Source organism: Micromys minutus (assembly GCF_963924665.1).
Source record: "Micromys minutus genome assembly, chromosome: 1".
NCBI lineage: Eukaryota > Metazoa > Chordata > Mammalia > Rodentia > Muridae > Micromys > Micromys minutus.
In genome coordinates this window covers 150943633-150961519 of record NC_137969.1, presented here as the reverse complement: position 1 = coordinate 150961519, position 17887 = coordinate 150943633, and the positions used below count along the sequence as shown (strand labels likewise).

The window sequence follows — 17887 nt, the reverse complement described above, 5'->3', positions numbered from 1 at the left end:
GGCATCTAGGAGAAATCATTAGTAATACAAGTCAGGACTGAAGGGAACTTGTTTTAAAAATCACCTTTTAATTGATTTTTTTTTTTTGTCGACTTCATCCATGTATGAGTCCCGACTGCTCTCTCCATCCCTCCCTCTTGTGTCTATCAAACTGCCTCATCAGTCCCTCCTTCAGATCCATGACTTTCAGTTTTGTTTTTATAAATCATCTTTAAAGAGTAAATGTCCAGCATTTCAAGCCCAAAACCCACAAGAGACAGGGAAGCTGAAATAAACTGAATCTTAGAAAAAAGAGAATAAACAAGGAACAGGGAGAAAGGGCAGTTAGTGAATAGAAGAAGGAAACGTTAGTAAGTGGTGGGTGGGTGTGTTCATGAGTAACTGCATAGCTCATGTCAGAGGTTCAGGGAGGCTTCCAGCAGTGAAACTGGAACTGAACAGTAAATGGCGATGAGCTAGCAGGCATGGTGTAAGGAGAGAAGAGAGACCCACAGATCTATCAATGAATAAGTCCTTGCTCCTGTTTGGTACAGAACACAATCTGGTTTCCAGTAATAAACATAACAAAACTAGCATAGATCAAGCCAAGTATTCTATCTTTAGACAACTGCCTCTCTAGTCAAAAGCAGCCTTGAATTCCTACCATCCTATACAGAGATGCTTAGTGCTGGGACAGAGGACACATACTACCAATCACAGCTCTGAAGTCTTCATAATGTGAAAACTCAACTGTATAGAAAAGTAGGCAGAAGAGAAAAATAAGTGCACACTTATCCAGAACCTAGCTTCAATAAAGACCAAATCCTGGCTATTTCTATTCATTTTTATTCTTATGTGGAAGTCCTCTGTCAAAGCTATTACACCTATCTATCCACGTTCTACAACAATCTCTTCTTTGGGAATACCTGAGTCAGTGACCCCACAGCTAACTCACCTTGAGAGCTGCTGCGTGGTGAGACATGGTCCTGCCCACTCGCTTATCACTGCTGTACTGCTGGATGTCTGCAATCCACTCCTCACACTGGGCCATAATCTCAATCCTTTTCAAGTAAAAATGCTTGTGTATAACCTTGAAAATAAAATAGAACAGAGCATGTGTACACACCAAAAAAAAAAAAAAAAAAAAAAAAAACAAAAAAAAGTTTATGGCATTACTAAAATAAAAGTTTTAGACAGTTTAATGTTTTATCTGTCCAGAAAATCTGGTTTTGTGTGTTCTACATCATTATGAACCAGGCTCAGGACATCAGCTGGCACACACTGAAATACTCAATTCTATCGTAGCAAAGAATACGCAACACTGTTCAGATACTGAAGTAATTCCATCTAAATAGCACAGAATACACATAAAGCAACATAAAACAATGGAAATAAATCAGCAAAATAAATAAATAGATAGATAAATAAATAAATAAATAAATAAATAAGATTTCAACACATTGGCAGCAGAAAATTTTTGTCTTTAGAAGAGAACTCAGCATACATGAATACATGGGTATTCATGTATGTCATAGCACACACAGAGGTGGAAGACATTAGTTTTCCTTCTATCATGTAGGTGGTTTCGGGAATCCAACTCAGGTGGGTAGCTTGGTGGAAAGGGCTTTTACTCACGAGCCAGTACTAAATATCTACTCACCACTGTATACCTGCATACAATCATGACAAAGTAAAACTTACATTAAAAGGTTCCAAGATAAAGTCTGGTGTCTTTCGGGGTATATGGTTTTAAACTGTTTACTAACTGCACTTTGTTATTAATGACTTTAGGATTAATTGCTAGTTATAAGAAGTAAAGCTTAGTATATCAGACACTGTAAATTTACAGAATAGAGTACCAACAGTCATCCTCAAATGTCTAGGAGCACTAACTCTATCCAACTCACTTCTTTAAAGCATGGTGAAGGGTTTCTGATTTGTTCTAGCATTGCCCATTTAACCGTTGCTTGTCGGATGTTTCCATCATATTCCCGAGAACTCTGTGTGCCGCTGGGCGTGCCTCTAGACCGTTCGTATCCGGGTTCATTGAAGTAAGGCTCAGCTACTAATATAAGGGACTGGACAGAAACCAACACCTGAGGAACAGAGGAAAGCCAAAAAGTTATTACGAGAGTTTTACTACAAATAACCTGCTATCCTGTATCATCTCCAAGGAGACTTGTTTCCAATGTTTCTGCCATGGAACAAAACTAACATTGTTTTGGGAGCTAGAGAGAGCTGCCCTTTCTTTTAGAGGGTTCATGTTTGATTCTCAGGCATACAAACATAGAGGCCAAACATCCATACACATTATCTCAGTTGAGCCATGAATATCAGGGTAAGCTCAAGGCCAACCTAGACTACACAGTGAATTCCAGGATGGTGTGAGTTAAAGTGCAATACCCTAGCTTAAAAAAAAGCTCTACAAAGTCAAGTTAGCCACACCAAAATCTCCTATTTTATAGACCTATCAATCACATCTATCTACCTACCTACCCATAGGCAGAGTCTCACTGTGTTGCCCTAGCTGGCCTGGAATTAGCCATGTAGACCATTGGTGTTCTGTTCAGGAACTTGTTTCCGGTACCAAAGTGCTCAAGGATATTTCCCAGTTTCTCTTCTATGTGTATCAGGTTTTATGCTGTGGTTCTTGACCCACGTGTCAATGAAGGAGAGTTATTCTCTTCTATTTCAAATCTGAGACTTCTCAGGGAGCTCTTAAAACATGGTTAGTTCTAGTATTGGCTGTTTAAAAATACTTTTCCTCTTTTACTTACATGAATAGGATATATTACTCAATTTCCACAAAAGCAGAGAAAATTAAGTCAAATTCTTATCACAGGCCTACAATAAAAAAACCCAACCTACTTTGAAGAAAATCACTTTTAGATGAGATGTTGTAGTCTCAAATATAAGTTCAAAGGTACTTCCAGCCATGTGTGGTGCATGCCTTTAGCTCCAACACCCAAGAGAAGGGGAAGGAGGACATCTGAGTTTCAGGCCAGCCAGTGTGACTTAGTGTGACCTAGTCTAAAAAAAACCCTGAATCTGAAACCAAAACATTAAAAAACAAAACAAAACAAACAAACAAACAAACAAAAAACTAAATTTAAAAATTGATCTTGCCTAAAGGAAATACAGGGACAAAGAGTGGAACAGAGACTGAAGGAAAGGCCATCCAGAGACCACCCCACTTGGGGATCCATCCCATGTACAGCCACCAAACCCAGACACTATTGCTGATGTCAAGAAGCACTTGCTGACAGGAGTCTGATATACAGTCCCCTAAGAGACTCTCCCAGAGCCTGACCAACACAGATGCAGATACTGCCAACCATCAAACTGAGCACTGGGACCCCAATGGAAGAGTTGGGGGAAGGACTGAATGAGCTGGAGGGGATTGCAAACCCCATGGGAAGAACAACAAGATCAACCAACCAGAGGACTACCCAGAGCTCGCAGGGACTAAACCAATAATCAAAGAGTAGACATGGAGTGACTCATGGCTCCAGCTGAGTATGTAGAGGAGTGTCTGATCTGCCATCAATGGGAGGGAAGTCCTTGGTCCTGTGAAGGCTTGATGCCCCAGAGTAGGGGGATGCTAGTGTACTGGAGCAGAAACAGATGAGTGGGTGGGGGAGCACCCTCATAGATGCAGGGGGAGTGGGTGGGGGTTGGTGAGGGAAAACTGAGAAGGGGAATAACATTTGAAATGTAAATAAATAAAATAACCAATATAAAATCCTTAAAAAAAATAAAGCTTTAAATTTCCTAGTTTATTCAGGTTAAACTTGATAAGTCCTCTAAAGGGAATTTGTTTTCACATCTCTTATCTAACACAAACTAGCATTACAGAAAAGAATCTTTTAAGATAGGCCAACTTTAATTTCCAGTTGTCTTTTTTTGAGCACTAAATTATACATGTGAGTTCAAGGTATCATATAACAACAATGACTAAGCTGTTGACCAAGTGTCTCTGCTTCCTAAATGAACAAGCACTCTAGTGAACACATACCCTTGGTATGCTACTACTCTACCTGTAGCTGAGAGTCTGAATGATTATGAAGTAAAAACATGAGCAGAAATGAGATATTATGCAATAGATTTTATGCACTCGCTAACTTACAGAAATGTAAACTCTGAAAATTTTTAAATCTTATTTATCAAATGCTCTGGTAATAGAAGCTAGAACTCTTAGATTTTATGAATTTCTAGGACACTGATTTTGGGCATCAGTTAAGGAAAAACTCTACCTAGTACAACATCATACACGAGGAAGCGGGTGGTATCGACGATTCTACTCACAGGACAGGAGACAGACCTCACGTGCCTTTCCTGCAGCATGCTGCACTTCAAGAACTTATCAAACGATTTGTCTTCACAAGACTGTTTATCTTAGATCATAACTTGAGACTTTCAACTCTTATTTCCTGCCTTTCAAATAGTTTTCTATGTTTATTTTGGTCACTAGTTTCCCCTGTAACATACACAGCTCTTAACATGTAAGTAAATCTGTCAGAGAAACTTTGTTTACTTGCAAAAAGCTTGATGTTTGAGGATTCCACTTCTCTTCTGGTCTTCCATGCCATGTATTCAGGATGCTTAAACAAACCTTAAGGAGAAAAGACAGACTTTAACAGAATTAATGGAAAAATGTCTCAGCTAGATATAAAAAAAATTATGTTTTCATGTCAAAGTGTATCTAAGTCTGTGAAAGCCCCCTGCATCCTCAGATGTGATCCAAATTTTTGTGGGATTAGTTTTCTTCATAAGGAAAATTCTGTACCTATTACATCTACATCTGTATAAATAACATGTACCCTTTGTGTTGATTGATTCAAGATCGCTTATAAACTCAGGAGGCCCTCAACTAGCTTTGTAGTGGAGGATGTCCTTGAGTTTCTGATCCTCCTGCCTCCACTGCTCTAGTGGTAGGATAAAGGAACACACTACTGTACCCAGTTAATGCAGGAGTGGGGACTAAAACCAAGACAAGTGTTAAGCAGGCACACTATCAGCTAAACTATGTCACTATATAACATATATTTTAACAAAAAGTAACACTTTCCCAAAACCAAGATGCTTTTGGTGAAATTTATTTCTTTGTGGATGTATGTGGGCCTGCACAGGGTTGGGACAACCTCAAGAGTCAGGTCTATTCTATCACTGTGAGTGTTCAGGTTGTTGGGGTTTGCTACAGTACTTTTACCCACTGAGCTATCTCACCAACACAAAATGCAAGCAGGTGCCAATTAAGGACAAAGGGTGCTGGATCTCCGGAAAGTAGTTTCAGGCAGTTGTGAGGCCACATGATGTGGGTCCTCCAAACTGAATCTGGATCTTCTAGAACAGCAGGACAGCTAACACTGAATCATTTCTACAGCCAACCATCATTTTTTTTTTTCATTTACAATTTTCTTTTTGAATTGTGTGTGTATGCAAACACATGTGCAGGTGCTAGAAGGTATGGATCCCCTTGTAGCTGGAGTTTAGAGGTGGTTGTGAGTCACCTCTCTAAAGACAGGGATTGGAGGTGTATTACACTACTCATGGTAGAGTATTTACCCAACATACAAGAGGCCATCCATTTGATCCCAGAATGACAAAACCATTAATTTTTAAGTGTGTATTTATGTGGATAATTCATCAAAGGTACTTAAAATATTAAATCCTTATAATACTGGTGTCTCACATTATCACCCACTCAGCCCTACAGAACAAACTGCTTAAGCAAAATCCATTTTATATGTTACTTGGGATTCAGGGTCTATCAGGAAAAGTCAACACAGCTACTTCAGCTTTGTTCCAGAAAACCTGCTCTTTGTCTTTTCAAAGACAATAAATGGTGCCTCTGTTAAAACCTCTCAAGAGATCTACAAAACTAGTTTCAGTTTTATGATTTATCATTCAATGAGGATGAAACAATATCATCCCATGTTGAACTGGCTGAAAATAAAAGTGATAAGGAAGCCAACCAAACCTTGATGACATCTCTGATAAAAAGGCCATTTTTTTAAATGCTGCTATTCTTATCACCAAGGAGCATCTGCTTGTGTGTATGCCCGGTGCCCACAAAGGCCAGAAGAGGGCGTCAGGTCTTCTGACTACTGAGCCATCTCTTAGCCCCTACAGATCTCTTGTAATTTTGTTTTTGTTTTTAATTTGGTTTTTTTTTTACGAGTACACTGTTGCTGTCTTCAGAAACACCAGAAGAGGGCATCAGATCCCATTACAGATGGTTGTTAGCCTCCATGTGGGTGCTGGGATTTGAACTCAGGACCTCTGGAAGAACAGTCAGTACTCTAACCACTGAGTCATCTCTCCAGCCTCTTCTCGTAGTTTTTAAAGCAATAATACTCAGCACTGAATTTACTTCTAGAATTCTATTAAACTATCCAAAATTATACTCAAAATGATAATTTTTCTTCTAAATTTTACTTTAAAATGTTTCCTATAGTCATAAGAAATGACTTCTGTTTTAAATAAAACATTTTATTTCTAGAATATACCTTTTGACTTTTTTCAAGTGTTGAAATTGAACACAAGGCTTTGACCATGGGAGAAAACATTCTACCATAGAGCTGCGTTCCCCAGGCTCAGAAATAATTTACTGCATCTCTTTGTCAGATTTTGTTTTTAGTGAGAATGAATCATCCCACTGTTAATAAAAAATGTGAAAATATTCTTGAAAACAAGTTCATAATTCTGTGTCTCACGGCCAGCAAGATGTTAAGATCGCAGACAAAGCTGAGAACTGGAAAGAGGACAGCAGCGGCCCGGCCCTGACAAGAGCGCTGCTGCTCGGCCATCTCATCCATTCTGAAAAGATGACAACCAGAGACACAGCGACACCCAGAGCCAGACACTGGATGTGCTATACTCTGAGCTGATGTTGTTTTGCCCTTTTCAGTTCCTTCTCTTATTTTCAAGCTGATCTGTCTCTGCATATAGAGAAAGCTAAGAATGAAAAAAAAAAAAAAACCACACCAACTTTTTGTTTGAATCATAACCAACCTTTAGATCAGTGTGTGACCTTGAAACAAAAGAGCGCAGACATTTTACCTTGCCATCATTGTAAAGGTTGGGATTGAAGCGCACGCTATGACCCCCAGTTGTTTCTAGGTTCACAAGAGGAGGTGAGCTAGGGTAATCTTGAGGAAAATACACATCAAACTCAAAGCAGCCATTTGCATAGGGGGTGTCCGCTGGCCCAGTTATTAGAACCTGGTATGCACATAAACAGAGATTTGTGAGAATCATCCTCATGAGCACCTTAAAGAACACTGCAAGAACTGCCTCCTGTCAGCCAGAGCACAAGGGTGAAATCTCAGGTTACACACACACACACACACACACACACACGACTAGAAGCGGTGTCTTATTAGAATTCAGAGTGGTGTGGCTGGCAGGCAGTGGTGGCACACAGAGGCAGGTGGGGCTCTGAGGACAGCTAGGGCTACACAGAGAAACCAAATTCTTGTTTGCATCAAGAAAGTTTACCTGAATTTTGAAGTTATTTTAAATTGTAAAGAATTTTTTGGGTGAGAATTTTATCTGAGTCGATTAACAGATACAACACCAGCTGTGTACGGGGCCACATATTATAACTGATTTACTCGGGAGGGTTTAGGCTGAAGAACTTATATGTACAGCACAGTGCTCAGAGAAGTCAACAGATCAACACTTTAGCTGTCTGAGGAAAATGAACTAGTTAATCTATGAATTAAATCATAAAGACATTTTCCACTACATATCAAATTTGTTTTTCTTGATGCAGTTTTCTCTTAGACCTTAATATAAGACAGATTACAATGTTAAAACAAAAGTACAAGTTATGTTATATTGCTATTACTTTATTCATAAAACTGCTGATGAATTTAGAGAAAAAAGACATTTTTTTTTTTTACTATAACTATGTCCTCCTGCTCAGCATCAAGTCTGAGAGGGCAGACTCAGGAGCAGAGTCTTGACATGCCGTCTCACCTACACACTTTCAACTAACATTACACACAGCTCCTTTATAGCCACCCCAAGTGGTTTCCAAAATTTATTTTGAAATTTAAACTCTCCAGGGAAGGGTGGGGATAGAGCTGCTGTCTACCTTCATGATGTCAAGTCGCTCCTCATCACAGCGGACAAAGACGCTGGAAGACGATGACAGAGGCAGTGAGGTTGAAAGTGTCACCGCTTCCTGGGCCAGGCGGCGGGCTCTGGCAGCACTGTTGGCGTCGTTGGCATTTTTCACCTGAGACATGTAGTGGTAATTTACTTTAAAACCCAACTTCCCATCATCATCTTCAGAAACCATTTCAAATGTATCTAAAAGGAGACAGAAGACCAAAGTGGAGAATTAGTAGGCAAACATGACACCAAAGTCATAAAGAAATCTAGTCTCTTCTATCCCCTAATGGAAAGGCTGAAGAATGCCTCAGGGTGTGGGGTGGAGCCTAGTGCCACAGCAGATCTCTAGGACGCTTGGGCTCCAGGGTTCAATCCCAGCACTGCAGAATGACAAAAGGAAATCATTCTCGGCATGCCCTGCTGACCTCCTCTTACACTTCATTTGTGAAAGCATGTGCTGAAATCAGGATCTCAAGATAGACATGGCAGAAGCTTTCATGTATGTAGAAGGTAGAGATCAGTTCACAAACAAACCTTACACACACGGGGGAGTTGGAGGGGGTGGGGAGCAGAGCAGTTGTTGAGACAGCACTTTTTTTTTTTTTACAATTTATTTGTTTGTTTATTCGATTGTTTATTATAGATGAGTACACTGTAGCTGTCTTCAGACACACCAGAAGAGAGCATTAGATCTCATTACAGATGGTTCTGAGCCACCGTGTGGTTGCTGGGATTTGAACTCAGAACCTTTGGAAGAGCAGTCAGTGCTCTTAACTGCTGAGACATCTCTCCAGCCCAAAGCAGCATCTTAAAGTGACACAGGTTAGTCTCACAATCACAAATCTTCTGCTTCAGGAACTACTGTAGTGGAATCAGAGGAAGTGTCACCATGCTAGTCTAGAATTCTTTCATTTACTCGAAACACCTTAGCAGCACTGCTAGAAGGGTGACAGGACATTGTAGCAAAGGAGAAATTTCAACTTACCAAACTGCAGTGTTTTCATGACAGCCACATACTTTTCTTCAAGTGATTTTAATACTGACAGAGGTTTGGGTTTCATAGTGACCTTCTTTGAATATTCACCTAGTTTTTTTTCTGTAATATTTCAAGATAAGTAACATAAATATGCCTTTTAAAATGTTTTTATCAGCATATGTGAATGCTATTTCACATATATATAATAATGTGTTCATCATGTACAGTAATATATTCTGATCACATTCCACTGTCCTCTTCCTACTCAGACAAATCCCTTCTCAACCAGCCCCTTTCTACACTTTCTGTGTGTCATTAAGTTGGAAAACAATCTACTCTATGGGTACATTTCAAATTCCAGACTTCTACCAGACTTCCCAGCTATCTTCCTGTGCTGGTTAGTATATGCTTGGCCCAGGAGGTAGCACTATTGGGAGGTATGGTCTTGTTGGAGTAGGTTTGTCACTGTGGGTGTAGCTTTAAGACCCTCATCCTAGCTGCCTGGAAGCCAGTCTTCTAGCAGCCTTCAGATGAAGATGTAGAACCCTCAGCTCCTCATGCACCATGCCTGCCTGGATACTTCTATGTTCCCACCTTGATGATAACGGAGTGAACCTCTGAACCTGTGAGCCAGCCCCAATTAAATGTTGTCCTATAAGAGTTGCCTTGGTCATGGTGTCTGTTCACAGCAGTAAAACCCTGACTAAATCACTTCCTATCTTAGCACCTTGGGAAAAAGAGACCATAGCCATGTTCACCACCATGTGCAGCAGCTTCAATTTACTGCTCCCTAACAAAACGGGGCTTTCCAATTCCACAGCTTTCAATGAGAACTTAAAGCTCTTGATCTATTCCATTTAGTTCCAGCATATATGAAAGAAGTAAATTCTTATTTTAGTTTTTTTTTGTTTTGTTTTGTTTTGGAGACAGGGTCTCATTATGTAGCCTTGGCTAGCCCAGAACTTGCTATGAGTTGGCCTAAAACTCACAGAGAGCCACCTGCTTTCACCTTCCAAGCACTGCGATTAAAGACAAGTGCCACTACATCTAGCCAAGATGAATATTCTACAAGAAGAAATATTCTTAAGTAAAACCCGACAAAGAACAAAACCTATTTGAATTTGTAAGTACAAGAACTTACCTGAAAAAATGAGGAAAAAACAGTTCTCAATTACTAAATAAAACATGTTTTGTGCAATAAAGAAAAAATCATATAAAACACTACTGGCCTTGATTTGCTTGCCGCAGATTGGTGGTGGCTGCGTGGACAATCTCAGCGGTCCTTTGGATGTCTGGGACCAGAAGAGTAAGTCCTTCTGGTTCTTGATCAGGTGCATCTGGCTTGACTCCTGTTTTAACATTTTCCCTTTTAGATCTGAATTTTATTTTAAACATGGAAAAAACACAAGAAAAACTAAGTTTTAAAACGGAAAAGTAAAAATACATGAATTCCGTAACAGAAGCTAAAATGACAGAGTGCGCTGCACCTGTCCCATGTGAAGAGCAGGGAAGCTCGGCAGAGCCAGCACTGCTTCGGGAGCCATAGGCCAGTGCCTAAATAACCAAACTGTGAGTAGATTGTTCCTGTCTAGTTAAAAAAACAGAAATATTACATAAATATTAAGCTAAACAACCAAATGCTTGCTATACCCTTAGGCCCACGGTTAGAAATACTTAACTGTAAGTACCCAGAGGTAAAGAAACCACTTCCACTCCTGTGGTAAACTAACAATCTCCTCTCTTATAAAGCCTTGGAATCAAAAGTACACGACTTTAAAAATTTTAAATACTACTTGTATTTCACTGAATAGCTGACTTCTGAGAACAAAAGAACTCAGTATTTCAGAGCAAAGAGGAGGCCCCCAAATGGGTCTCTTACTAAATCTTTAACACCACAGGGCAGTACAGAGTCACTTTATTACCTCTTTTCAGGATGGAAATTACCACAACAGTGCAGTGTCACAGCAAGGTTTCAGTGAACAAAACAGCAGCAGGTCAATGTAGGATTCACTAAAAATGCAAATTATTTCTTTTTCTTCTATCGAAACTCTTGACACTTAATAAGTAACTATTGCTTAGATCTTCAAAATAACTTATCCTTGTTAATTCAGTAGAGGTTTCAAAACAACATAGATAAATAAAAAACGTATAAAATCCTTTGAAGACATAATCTGCACTGTATGGCATTTTTAAACATAAATACCTACCAACAAAAAGACTTTACCATTATATGAAAACATTTCACACTAAGCAGGCATGAAGCCACAGACAATCTTTGTTGTTTTGAGACAGAGGTTCTCTGTGCAGCACTGAAGTCCTGAAACTCACTCTATAGACCAAACTGGCCTCACACTCAATAAGATTCACCTGCCTCTGCCTCTCTAGTGTTAGGATTAAAGGTGTATACCAATCAATATGCCCGGCTGAGAATACATTTTTTTAAAATTAGAATGTTGAAGAATGTAACAATATAATATGTCATGTACAGACAAAAAATGAACCTATTACAAAGACAAACCTGATCAACAGCATTTCCTTTCTTCACTCCGGGGAGACAGTGAGTAGTAAGCTAAGCAGCCACTCTCACAGGGAGCAGAAGCAAATGAACAGAGCAGAGGCATGTGCTCTGAACTTGGTTCCAATGTTTCAAAACTGCCACACATAACAGTAGTGAACCTGTCTCTCACCCGGAAAGGTGACCTACCTAAAAAGTACAATGTGTCACTGAATCACTGTTCTTGTCTTTTATCCTATGTAAGAAGTCAAGGAAAACAAATGGTTATTTTCCCTTGTCACCCAGCAAACAACTTAGCATATGTTGGGACTGTACAAATCAGTATCAATCTCAATGTATGTACATATACATGAACACGTTTGTGTTTACCTATATTCAGAGGGTTTAAAGCTGTAATATAGATACTTATACTTCTAGAGTAAACCAGAGACACTGTCTTATAATTCTGAAGTAAAAATTTGCCTACAGCTCAACAGTAATACTGGCCATTTCTGTGGAAAAGCTCAAATTGGCTGTCAACTGTATCTATCTAACCAACTTCAAATGCTAAGGGTCAAAAACAGTAGAAAGGTTCTTTACAATAACCACCCCTGAGTAACAAAAACTTTCCTTCCCAATTCTGATTCTCATTAAGCTTAAATAGTGAGCTAAGAGAGACACCAGATAATGATAAAGAAGTGGGAAGTTATTTGAAAAACATTTGTAGCTCAAAAAAACTTTAGATGACTCCGTAAGCCTTAAGCAGCTGATCCACCGCACTTAGATCCCAGGCTAGTGTACCAAGCTAAGAGGGAAGGTACGGGAGTAAAGCTCAGGTTTTCTCCAGAAACAATATTCTTTTTTTTTTTTTTTAAAAAAGATTTATTTGCCTTTTTTTTTTTAAGATTTATTTTATTTATGAGTACACTATTGCTGTCTTCAGACACACCAGAAGAGGGCATCAGATCCATTTACAGATGGTTGTGAGCCACCATGTGGTTGCTGGGGATTGAACTCAGGACCTCTGGAAGAGCAGTCAGTGCTCTAACCACTGAGGCATCACTCCAACCCTGAAACAATATTCTTTTTGAAAAAACATCCTTCAATGTGGAGCGTGAACTGTATCAATGCAATTAAGTGCTTTATTGTATTTACTAGCCCGACATAAAGGTTATATTGGGGAAACCACTAATTTTAAACTCCTACTCCTTAGTATAAATACTGATTTCTTAATTGGATTTTTTAAAGCAGGATTACTGATAGGCTATTATAAAAGTATTAGCAGGATAGTAAGTTTTATGTTTTTTTTTTTTTTAAAAAAAACAACTTTAAAAACAGTTCAAGAACCTAGAAACTTAAGAAAATGTACACCAAGTTCATAAGAACAATTATTTCACATTGAAGATAATGGTAGAGCCATCACAAAGGTGTGTATTAGACTTTTACACAGGTTATTAAAGACTTTTTACTTGAATAGTTGCTTTGTCAAAAACTTACATTAAAAAAAAAAAAAAAAAAAAAAAAAAAACCACCAAACCTCCAAATGCTGACAGGACTTTTAAACAGAGGAAGGATGAGCGCTACCTGCCTACGAGTGACCGACGCCACTCACTGTCTGTTCTACAAAGTTGCAGGTTACTGTCAACCCATATGTAGGCCCAGCTCATGAAAAAAGGCCATACCTTAGCTCACATCCTGAAGTCTGTGTGAAAAGCTATTTGAGTTCAAGGCACCTAGCTGGAAGTAGGTCTCTGAGACTGACAATGGATCCAACATGGTAAGAGCAATCAGCGACGGCCGCTACCATGGCATCCGCTGCTTTGTGCATACGTTGAATCTGGTTGTGATCACTGCCCTGAAGAAATATGAGGAAGCAACTGAAGTTTCTACTATTACAAAAAAATTATCTGTACACATTTGCCTCTTTGCTGTGAATTCCAACTAAATAGCTAATAAAGTAAGGTTTGGCTCTGTGGAGAAAATCTGAACTAGGATGTGAGCAAAATGGGAAAATCTGTCTCAAAACAAAAAGATTTAAAAAACAGAAACAAAATGAAAACTTCTGGGGCCAGTAGGGACTGCTTGGTTGGTAAAGGAACTGGCTGTGCCTGCTAATCTGAGCTACCCAGTGAGGATTCACACTGCGGAAGGAGAAGAATTTACTCCCTCCAGCTGACTGCCATGTTTACCATGGCACATGCAGAGCCACAAACAAACATAAGATAAACAAAAAATGTTATACATATTAAAAAAAAAAAAAAAAAAAAAACCCAGACCTCAACGTTGATCAATGGCCTTTACTAACACTACTGCCAAAATTAAGTCAGATATTTCTCTGAATATACTGAATTATGTGGCTTGGTAATTCAGAAGTGGAACACAAACTTCAAACAGCTATTTTCTTGATAGTGTAAAATGGAAAACTGTTTAATCTCCTAAAGACAAAATCTGATATAGTTGAAGTAAGCACTTTTTAAAAAGTGCAGCCATGTAAAAATAAGTTGCCCAATAGATGTAAAACACTGGAAGCTAGCAGCTACATTTATCTATAACAATTACTGCACTGTACTCTTTTTCTTAAATATAAAGCCTTCTGCCAACAATTACAACTTAAAGCAAACTAAGATTAAAAGTAAATACAGGTTTTTTTGTAAATAAGATTTTTTAAAAATTTATTTTAGAACTGTTGGCTTCTGAAGCCTTCAGAAAACATCAAAGTAAACCTTTGTGAGATATGTCCATGATTAATTTAAAATCTAGGTTATAACAATACTTTTTTAGTTTTACTTAAACTCTCTAATTTAAAAGTGACAGCTTGCTTTTTAAAGATTTACATAAATGTGGGGAAGGGCAAGCTTCCAAGCCATGGGGGAGGCGCTTCGGACACAGGCACAAGGAACTTTGCTTGCTTTCTACACTAAGTTATTGTCACTTTTAGTTTCAAAATATTAGACCCTGAAAATCAACAGATACAGTAATGGTAATGTTTGCCAAACGGAGGTGCCACAGATAACACCTCACCAGTTTACCAAAAAGAAATACTAGGGTTGGGGATTTAGCTCTGGGTTTAGTCCTCATCTGGTTCGGGAGGGTGAGGAGGCAAACACCAGCTTTGTTGTTTATAACACTCACTAAAATGGCTGTCAGAGCCAGGTAGATCTCCCTGAGTTCCAGGTCAGCCTGGTCTACACAGTGACACCATGTTTAAAGAGAACAACTGAACCTGCTTAAAGTAATTTTTAAAGAGACTGTCAACGGCTTTCTGATTAAGAGACTGACTTTCAGGGTATATGCATCAGAGGCAGAGGCAGAGGCACAAGAAGAGAGACTAGGGACAGCTTTCTCAATAGAACCCTGACTCAGACCCAGGTAGGGGAATGGGAAAGCTCTGAACTTTTACAAGGTCAATGTCAAGGAAGCTGCAAATAAGAGAATCAGATTTTTTTCTTTTTCAGAGAGTAGGTTAAATAATTGATTTTTTTTTTTAAAGGAAATGGGGTACTTCTAACAAAATTTTGTTCAAGTATGAAAGATTTCTTTTCACTAAGGAAGATCCTTTGAGGTTGCTAGGAAAAGTGGAAATTAAGAAATGTTTATTTGAGGATTGCCAAAGTTTTACATTCAGAACATCTTACACTGAATGTCAAGTGTATTCTGTTCTTACAGCGATTAAGCCTAATTCTGAATAGCAGTAAGTCCATCTCTCAAATTTTCGGGGAAGCCACGAAATCCTGAATGCTAGAGTATGATTATTTGGCTACCAGGATACAATGATTAATATATGCATGGAGATAAAACAATCCATTTGTTCCTACCTCTGACCAAGTGATGAAAAGTTCTCATTTAAAAAAAGGGATCCAAGATACCGTCATGGTATAGGCATTGTGTAGGTAACAGAATGGATCTTTACACTAGACACTTATGTTTTCATTCAAGTGAAAATAACATGTATGCAAAAGCACAATGTGTCAGAATGCATCACTATGTTGCTCATGCTAACTCTGAGCTTGCATACCTCCTAACTTAGCCTCCCAAGTACCTAGGAGAAATGCATATCATCCAGCTCTTCTTTTATACATCTTCATTTATTTTATGAGTACTATGTGTACATGCATGTAGAACATATTTATGCCTGGTGCCCAGAGGCCAGAGGAGACTGTCAAATTGACCACAACTGGAGTTACAGATGGTTGTGAGGTACCATGTGTGTGCTAGGAACTAAATCTTGGTGCTCTGCAAGAGCAATTAATGTTCATCTACCTACCTACCTACCCACCCACCCACTCACCCACCTACCTATCCATCCATCCATCCATCCATCTTTTGTTTTTCTTTTGAGACAGGGTTTTTCTGTATAACTCTGGCTGTCCTAGAACTCACTCTGTAGACCAAGGTGGCCTCCAACCGAGAGATCCACCAGACACTGCCTTCTGAGTGCTAGGACTAAAGGTGTTAGCTACCACTATCCAGTGCAATGAATGTTCTTAATCACTGGGCTAGTTCTCCAACCCCAAAATATTAAGTCTTAAAAATATGGTTTAGTATTCTACTAATTAGTTCTACTAATTAATACAAACAGAATGCAAATCAATTTAAATATATTGTCTTTTAGTATTGTAGTTCTAATTTATAAATTCTTTAGGGAATAAAAATGAATGAGTATAGCAGAAAATAACAGAAAAACTATAAAATCAACATTATTTATTTGCTGTCAAAGATAACCAACAATACAAGCTTTTCAGATTTTTATCATATTTACTGTATACGCTTGTGCATATGATGTAAGAATGAGTGCAGTCACATGCATGGAGTCTTCTCACTGTTGTTCTATGAATTAACTCAGGTTTCTCTTCAGATCTTATAGGTCCTTTTTCTTTTTAAAAGTAAAAAGGTGATTCTAAACTCATTATGTACCTTAAAATTATTTTTATACACTATAAATATCTGGCTCAAAGTCTAGTGCACTGCAGGCACCCTCAGGAGTGTATGGCCGAGGCTGAAGTCCTCCAGGTCACAACTTACATGGACCTTTATACCTTATTTATAACACATGTCAAGCTGAATTCCAAAGAGCTCTGACAACCTCAAAGAAACAAGTTACTTACTGAGCCTACTTACAAGTTACTGTGATGTGCCTAGAAATGTGTTAGAAATGAAAAGCAATAGATTCAAATTCAATATTAAAACTGCTTCAAAAAATACATAGCTCATTATTTTGCACACTGTATTTTGCAGCCAATGTTCTTAAGGACTAAGCCATCCCTCCAGCCTCTACTTGCCAGAGATAAAAGAACTAATATAATACAATTTTATTAAAAAAATAAAACAAGCATTTTACATCAATGTTTATTTATAAACATTGATGAATGAAGTAGAAATACTAAGGCAATATTTTTAAGTTAAAATGGAAGAGCAGTCAGTGTGTTTAACCACTGAACCCTCAACTCTCTAGCCCAAATTCTAAGTTTAATCAGTTAATAAGTTGCAGGTTTCAATTTAATCAAATAATCATTGAAGAGCCAGTTTGAGCTCAAACCTAGCCATTATATAAGTCTGAAAGAAAATGACCAGTAAACTCTTTGGTGTGGTGGTGCATGAACACAGGCATGTAGACTGGGCTGCCTACCTCACAAGCCTTTCCTCAGTTATACTATTTATCTAGTAATACTTCTGTACCTCGTGAGAATCAGGAGATGCTGCATAAACCCTAGTTTTGTTATTTTTGAAAAGAAAAAAAAAAAAAAAAAGAGCGAAAAAATCTTGCTACAAAAACCTTGGCAGTCCGTGATCTCAACATGTAAAAAGACACCATTCCTAAACACTTACAGCACTCCCAAACACTAACTACTGATTAGCTATTGATTTAAGCATTCACAGGTTCATTCTGCATCAACTATATTGTTCTGTCTACTGAACAAAACATATATGAGATAAAACCACAGATATCTAAGTGCTATATTTATTTTTTGCTTGTCTCATTCTGCAGCCCTACCTCCCCCAGAACCTCTGTGATTATCCAGCCTGTCTCATAAGTGCTGGGGTTACATATATAGGCCACCATACCCACCTTTAAGCATTAAAACTGTAAATCTTGCATAAGAAATTAAGGCCAATCCAAACATAGTGTCAAATGCCTTTAATGCCAAGGTAAGTATGGTTTACATGGAAAGTTCCAGGTGTGTCAGGGCTACATATAAGACTGCCACTAAGGCCACACCAGTAGTTGCTACTTGTATTACATGATACATACAATGCTACACAGGAAGGAAGCCTGGCTTGTTCTCAAGAAACTAACCAGCATGGGGCAGAAGCAGACA

The 17887-nt window shown here is 38.5% G+C and overlaps 1 protein-coding gene across 5 annotated transcripts in view; it reads right to left on the bottom strand.

Moving 5' to 3' along the window:
• Positions 1 to 17887, bottom strand: part of BIRC6 (baculoviral IAP repeat containing 6) — a gene marked incomplete at its 5' end in the record, with an annotated part of 154276 nt that overhangs the window by 3533 nt on the left and 132856 nt on the right. For 4 of the 5 annotated variants that reach the window (XM_080927706.1, XM_080927708.1, XM_080927707.1 and 1 more), the window contains 7 exons: positions 935 to 1069; positions 1887 to 2075; positions 4514 to 4591; positions 7042 to 7203; positions 8081 to 8298; positions 9086 to 9196; positions 10306 to 10451. In XM_080927706.1, coding sequence (XP_080783832.1) covers positions 935 to 1069; positions 1887 to 2075; positions 4514 to 4591; positions 7042 to 7203; positions 8081 to 8298; positions 9086 to 9196; positions 10306 to 10451 — 1039 coding nt within the window. Of the gene's footprint in view, positions 1 to 934; positions 1070 to 1886; positions 2076 to 4513; positions 4592 to 7041; positions 7204 to 8080; positions 8299 to 9085; positions 9197 to 10305; positions 10452 to 13266; positions 13426 to 17887 lie in introns of those variants that run through there. The other variant, XM_080927709.1, reaches the window with a different exon arrangement.